Source organism: Olea europaea, chromosome 5, assembly GCF_002742605.1.
Source record: "Olea europaea var. sylvestris chromosome 5, O_europaea_v1, whole genome shotgun sequence".
Taxonomy (NCBI): Eukaryota; Viridiplantae; Streptophyta; class Magnoliopsida; order Lamiales; family Oleaceae; genus Olea; species Olea europaea.
Genome location: NC_036241.1, coordinates 1,483,143 through 1,490,432, shown reverse-complemented (window position 1 = coordinate 1,490,432; position 7,290 = coordinate 1,483,143). Strand labels below are relative to the sequence as shown.

At 36.9% G+C, this 7,290-nt stretch overlaps 1 protein-coding gene and 1 long non-coding RNA gene across 2 annotated transcripts; both read right to left on the bottom strand.

Moving 5' to 3' along the window:
* Positions 1-251: 251 nt before the first annotated feature.
* LOC111394905 (receptor-like protein 12) lies at positions 252-2,240 on the bottom strand. Its single transcript, XM_023020954.1, has 2 exons — positions 2,030-2,240; positions 252-1,753 (listed from the first exon to the last, which is right to left on the bottom strand). The coding sequence occupies exons 1-2, from the start codon at positions 2,238-2,240 to the stop codon at positions 267-269; spliced, it is 1,698 nt and encodes a 565-aa protein (XP_022876722.1). The 3' UTR covers positions 252-266.
* Positions 2,241-5,811: 3,571 nt separating this feature from the next.
* LOC111394912 lies at positions 5,812-6,920 on the bottom strand. Its single transcript, XR_002702759.1, has 3 exons — positions 6,763-6,920; positions 6,218-6,310; positions 5,812-6,108 (listed from the first exon to the last, which is right to left on the bottom strand). It is a non-coding gene; the product is annotated as an uncharacterized LOC111394912 (long non-coding RNA).
* Positions 6,921-7,290: the final 370 nt, after the last annotated feature.

The following is a 7,290-nucleotide window of genomic DNA, read 5'->3' as shown; positions in this document are numbered from 1 at the left end:
TGTATTTTAAAATTCATACTCTTGAAGATGTTGGACTTGATATTGCTAATCTATCGATCCACATTTGGAGAGTGTTATTTTTAGTGCTAATTAGAGTAGAAACAACTTCATTTCCCAGCCAGCCACCAATTGGTTCCAAAGACAATTGAAACTGTGTTGTTTCCTAGAAGAGAAGAGGCACCGATGTCAGTAATAAACAAAATGAGATTAGGATATTAACTTTTGCATATTAATGTAATGCCCATAAATAATATTATACCATTAGGCTAGGCCAGAAATTTTCTCTTGAATCGTGCCACATGGACCATTGCTGTCACGTAGATCCAATCTCCAATGTTGTTCCAGAAGTTAAAAAAGGAATGTCTCCATGAATGCTTGAGTAACAAAGTAACAAGAATTGACCAGAATCCAGTAATGAAACCAAAAGCCACGCACATATAAAACTCTCGGCTTATAAACCCAACATCGTCTTCTTCAATGTTGCTGCCATGTCCATGATCAGGGTTAGGAGATTCTCTAGGACACTCTACCAGAGGAAGCCCACAGAGTTGGCTATTCCCAGCATACATAGAGGGGTCGAAGCTCTGCAGTTGAGTGCCTAATGGAATCATCCCCGACAAATTATTGTTTGATAAGTCCAAAACGCTGAGAAAATGTAATTCTGCAAGGCTGTTTGGGATTTTCCCAAAGAGCTCGTTTCTAGACAAGTCGAGCCATTCCAACATCTCCATTTGACCAATGCTTGATATGATATTTCCTGTCAAATGGTTTCTTGATAAGTTCAAGAAAACTAAACCCCTCATATCAGAAAAGTGATGAGGAATAGTTCCAACTAACTTATTGCTAGAAAGATCAATCCCTTTCAAAATTCCCAGTTTTCTATATTCTGACTCTCGTCCCTTCCATTGAACCAAAATATTGTCAACATAAGTATCCATGGGAAATTCATGCTCAAAGGGATCTTGGAAATCAGGATAAGAAATAGACATAATGTCTTCAGTTGACTTATCGTGTAGAATAGTAATTGAAACAAATGTAGTGCTTTCAGTTGAATTACTCTTTTGAACAAAAGAAGTGAAGTTGATGAAACATTCTGGAATATTCCCTGATATATTATTCTTTGAAAGGTCCAAGATTTGAATATCGGTAAGGTGGCAAATTGTTGGATGTATGTTTCCACGAAATTTATTAAATCGAAGGCTAAGAACTGTCAAATTTGTTAGGTGAGTTCCTATCCACTGTGGAATAGTACCTGTTAACTTGTTTCCTCCCACATCAAGCATGCGCAAGACGCTGCAGTTCTTCAAAGAGGAAGGTAGTTCGCCAATTAAATTATTATTGCGCAAATGTAATATCTTTAATTGAATCTGAGAGCCCAAACTTCGGGGGATTTCACCTGAGAACTTATTATTTGCCAAATTGAGAATTTGTAAAGAGCCTCCGAAGATTCGGCAACCGGGAATCTCTCCTGTCAATTGATTATCTGAGAGATCAAGGACCACGGTTTTAAAAGGAGTGGACATTGTGCATAAGTGAGAAATGGATCCCGAAAACTTATTTCTGGCTAGTCGTAGATCCATTGAACGAAAAAGAAATATTGGAATTGGACCAGAAAAATTGTTACTACTTAAATCTACAGGTGGAGAAAAACGATTGCTTGAGGATTGACCAGGAATTTCTCCACTAATGTGGTTATAAGAGAGATTTAATATTGACGAAGAAGTCAAATTCCAAAGCCAAGTAGGTAATGTATCTGATATATTAGCGAAAGACATATCAAGGACTGAAAGACTTTCCTGAGTTTAACGCCACTTTGGAAAATCCGGTCCCACTTTGCAAAATCTGAGGTATAATTCTCTCAATTGAAATGGAGGAATCCAATCAGAGCTCACGCTCAAAGCTAGGGAATTGTAGGACAAATCTAGGTAGTGCAAGTTGGCTAGGTTTGAGAGGTGTTCTTCTGTGATCGCTCCTTCCAAAGAATTTGAAGAGAGGTCCAATTTTTTTAGCTTGGAAAGTTGCCAAATACCTTCGGGTAGCCTTTTAAATCGATTGTTGGAGAGAGCTAACTGTTGCAATGATGAATATGCTCTCAAGTCCGGCAAGGATCCCCCAAGCTTATTGTTAGACAAATCCAAATATTCAAGGCTTGAATGTTGCTCGAGGCTTTGTGGGTGAAACTCATTCAACTGATTGTAGCTAAGTCTCAATTCTTTTAAGTTTAAAAACGAGTGGTTCATGGAAAGGAAGTGAGATCATTGTTGGATAGATTGAGATATTCTAAGAAAGAAAGATGAGAAAGCAACTCAAGATTATCTACTCTCAAATTGTTGCCACCAAGTTCTAGGCTGACTACGTGCCTTGTGTTGCTACACTGGACATGGTCCCAGTAGCAACATTCCCTTTTATCTTCTTCACTTCCCCACGATTTGAGAATGTCATTGCGGTCTATAAGGCCTTGCTTAAACTTGAGAAGAGCTTGTCTCTCACTCTCTATGCACCTAACCTGAGAAGCGGATAGTACTGAAGTTGGTTTCATGAAAAGTGAAAGTATAAAGACCAGCAAAATGAGTATTTTAAGCTGTCATTTTTTCTCTGGTAGTGATCAAAAGAAAAGGATTGATGTTTTGAGTTGTTTGTGTTCATGGAATCTTCAATTTTATAATCTCACAACCCAACAGATACGGTACAAGTGGTGGACCCCCTTTGGCTTTGGTTGAACTTAGTGACATCATTCCCACGATGAAGAAGACGCCACGTCATAATTTCTTCTAGTGAACAGACAGGGAGACTACTAAAAGTCCAAGTCCACGAAAACATCTTTATGGCAATGTTAAGGACTTTACTCGATTGAACAAGAAAATCGGGAATCAGTATGGCATCCGATACCTGTTAAAATAGTTTCAGAACTGGCTTGAATAAACCAGTTTTTACGATTTTGATCCCAGTTTGAACTTTTGACTCTTTTTAACATTTTTAGATTTAGATTATTATCCAATTGAGTTTTTCAAACATTGCTTTCATATGGCTCTTTAGTGGACCATGTTAAGTTGTTGATCAAATGAGCTATTGACCATTACCGAAATAAAATATTCACATGGGGTATGAACTATTGACCATTACCGAAATAAAATATTCATATGGAGCCCAACCCATGTGAGTGCCATGTGGAGTTTCTGTGAGATTATTCCGTGTACGTAGGGAATAATTAGTGAACTATTATCCACCAATCACGGTACAAGTGGAGGGCCCACCAAATAATTGAAGGGAAAATTACCCAAAAACCTACATTTTAAATATACATTTCACTTATCAAATCTTAAACTTTTCTTTTCACAAATCAGGGGTTAAATATTTAATTAACATTTATTAAACCCACGTCTCACCATTTCTCGCCCTTTATCACATAAAATCACATCTCACCATTTCTCTCTCCATCACACAATAAACTTCAAAAATAGCTGGTTCCGACGACAAAAGCAAGAAGAAAATTTACTCCGGCAACCGCAGTTGTTATGGGGCTTCAAAAGAAAAAAAAAATACTCCGACAATCGATTTACTTTGGGGTGATATCTTGGGGTGGTGGTTGGTGGGTTTTGGTGTATTTTTGTTGGTGGTGGTTGTTGTTGGTGCGGTGGTGATGGCATCGATGGTGATGTCGATTGTAGTGATGTTGGTGAGGGTGCTAACATAAGGTTTTGGGGGAGATGGAAAATCAAGAGAAAGGTATGGAGGAGAGAATTGGAAGAGCCGCCACCGACAGTCCCTCTACACCAACAATAGCAAAGTTATTGCTATTAATTATAGGGATTATTTATAAGTTGGTGTTTACTAGATGAAAAAATGTGTAGAATATTTCATTCTAGCAAAACATTAATGAAGTCATCGGTTAACAAACAAGTTTTAAGGTCGACGTTCAATGTATGGCAATAGGATCCTCATTTACATATTGTTCGACAATGTTGACTAAAGAGATAAATATGTATTTTCTGGGCACTCCAAATTTATGGTATGTTTAACTTATATTAATCAAGTTAGCATTTCTAGTAAGTTCTATTAGTAGTTTACGTGAGGCTGGGAATTCAATTTTGCTTGAGGTTATTAATTGGCTGTTGTAGCAATTGGTGGTGATTTCGTGCAGTGGCGATTTAGTTGTTGGTGGTTGTTTGTGGGTGGTGATAATGGTGTGTGTGCGGCTAGAGATGGCGGTTGTTGTGTAGTAATTGGGCCTTTTATTGGTGTGGCTGCTATCGTTGTGATTCGCACTGGGGATCAATAATTTGAGGAAAAAAATTGGAAAAAAAAGGAGACAAACAGGAATTTTGTTTATAGACACTACACCAAAAACCACTTTTGGCAACAGGCAGAAAACGTTGCCGTAGACTTATGGCGACGTTCAGGCGTCTGTTGTGGGATGAGATGTTGCCATAGAGCCAAGAGTTTCGGCAACGTGCATTGCAAGTTGCTGAAACCCAGTTTCGACAACGTGCAAGAGCACGTTGCCGAAACTAGGTTTAGGCAACGTGCAAGCCGAAACTTGCAACGAAATTGGAGTTTGTCATAAATGTCATTTTTATTTTTCTGATCAATTATTTTACATTTTTTCTGCCAATTAAACCTGTGAATTAAAAACATATTTTTACTATCTACGCACAAGTACCTTAAGCCAACAAAAAATTAAAAGTGCTTCATTTAAGCCAATAAACATGATCCGATATGCAATATTACTTCATCAAAACATAATAAATACTTCAATTCAAAAATATACACCATCTAACCAAAGAACTATGAAAAATGTCTAAAAGTTATGTAAACTGTTCATAACCGAAGCTTCTAACGAGTCCCAGCCAAATACTTCAATTCAAAAAAAGTGTCATCTAAGTTGTTTTGACATCTCTTCTATTCCAAACATCCTCTTAAGTCTTGGTATGATAGGAAAATAACGCAAGACTTTTGCTGGAATTTTTTTTTGAACTTAGTTTGTTGGTTAACTTTCCATCTTGAGCAACCACATTTTGGACATAATTCAACATGTTCAAGCTCCTTCCTATATAGACAACAATCATTCAAGCAAGCATGTATCTTCTCATAGCCAAGATTAAATGTGTTGACAAGTTTTTTCATCTCATAAAATGAGTTAGGAAGTGTATTATTTTGTGGTAACATGTCCCGCACAAGATGTATGAGTTCATTGAGACCATTATCTGATAAACCATGTGCAGCTTTATGTTTAAACATAGCAACTGAAGCTGACATCTTCGTAAACGCCATACAACTAGGATACAAAGGAGTTTTCGCATCGCTAACTAAACGTTGAATGTCTTCCTCTGTTCCATCATGACGATTTTCAGAATCTACGTCATGTTGTGTATAGAAGTCCCTAAACATCCTACATGACTCATGCATTTCTACATCGACCAAATTTGATTTACTTGGTTTTTCTCCATGAAATACCCAATCAGTGTACGTAGGATCCATACCCTTAATAATCAAATGTTCATATACTATTTCATAGTTGTGATGCTTTAGATTCCTACACTTGATACAAGGGTATCCTATCATTTCTGAATTTAGAGTTTCACAAGCTAGTTCTACAAACTTCCGTGCTCCATCTCTGTATTGTTCTAAAAATCTACAACAACAATTGTATGATCATTTTATATTATTGTTAAATTTTGAAACTAGATTTATAAGATTTTGTTTCAGACAGTAACCTTGATAATTGCAGCCATTCTTTGTCCATTATGATACTATCAAACATTGAACAGCAACAATTCAAATTGTGAACTAAATGGCCTTTTGTTTCGGTCTATTATAGGCCAATCACAAAGCCCTATGCTTCGGTTTATTATAAGCAGCTATTCGTCCAGCATCATCATCAACTAAATTGTAACCTGTTTAGTGATTGTTTCAACTCTTTAATCTTCCACTGAGTCATTTCACCTCTTGAAAAGTCAAAGACCTCTTCACTTAGAAGCTGACAAGTAACATCTATGTCAACTGCATGTACATATTCCCAAAAAACCAAGGATATATGGGATTACTGCCTCACTTTCAGTGTAGCCATGCAATTCTCACATATAGAGATCTCGTCACTTGTTTTTGCAGCTGCACAGATCAAGTAATGGAAAAAGTTGAGAATTCATACTCTTCAATAAATATGCAACAGAGAGCACATATCATTCAATTTTCCCCACCAAAATTGGGGAGATCATACCTTAACTATAACTTCAAAAACATAGTTTTTCATGCCATCTCGTTGTTCAACAGGCAAAGCATTCCATCTATACTCGATAACACCTTCTAGAACCTGTATATGGGAGTTAAAAAAAGTGGTCACTATCCTCAGTATCTATAAATAATTTTAAGAATAAAAGAGTTTCTGCTATTTACATTGATGTCCATTGATCATGAGGTCAGTAACCAAAAAGACACAATTCATCCATGTAGTAATCACAAAAATTAATACAGGATTTTATCCAATTCTAAAGAGTTTATCACACTAATAATCACTCAAAAATTTCAATCATGTGATAAACCATAGAAATCTTCAAAATTTTCAAATCCCAAGACACTAAATCATAAAGCAAATTCCTAAATTAGAAATCCCTAAACCAAAAATTCCTAAATTGGTAAACACAGTTACTTACAGGAATGAATAATACCTAAATCAACATTCAAAAAACTGGGAGAAAACGTTAACATATTAACATTGCAGACACTAAAAGTGGAAGACAACGACCTAAATCAAATGTTACATACCGTAGAGTTTCGACGACGACGGGCGATGACTAGCACTATGCAGACGGTAGACGAGAGCAATAGATTAACTCAACTACTCAAGAAGCAACGTGCAGACTTCGGAGATGGTGAAGGACGAGAGAGAAACACTGTCACGTCTGCTAGAGAGGGTGAAAAGGAACTGAGAGAGAGAGAGAGAGAGAGCACTACTGCCGCAGCCAGGAGCCAGAACAGGAAAGGAACGCCCAAATTGTGAAATGAGATTGATTTAAGTTAGGTTAAATTTTTAAAGGACGGGGCAAGACTTTTCGCAACGTTCGTGCCTAGGAACGTTGCAAAAAGACTTTTCGCAACGTTCATATACACGTTGCGAAAATTACTTTTCGCAACGTTCAAAAAACGTTGCAAAAAGTTATTTTAGCAACAGGTGTTGAACGTTGCAAAAGTGTTAGATTTTTGCAACGTAAGTTGAACTTTTCGCAACACTCTATGAACGTTGCAAAAAGTGATATTGGCAACATTCATCTAAAGAATATTGCTAAAACTCAA

What these genes read in the sequence shown, in the direction of transcription:
- LOC111394905 (XM_023020954.1), bottom strand. Translation starts at nt 2,240, where the DNA reads ATGAACCACTCGTTTTTAAACTTAAAAGAATTGAGACTTAGCTACAAT. An exon ending in ATTTAAAAGGCTACCCGAAG is followed by an intron (nt 1,754 to 2,029) that starts GTATTTGGCAAC and finishes CTAATATATCAG; the next exon opens with ATACATTACCTACTTGGCTT.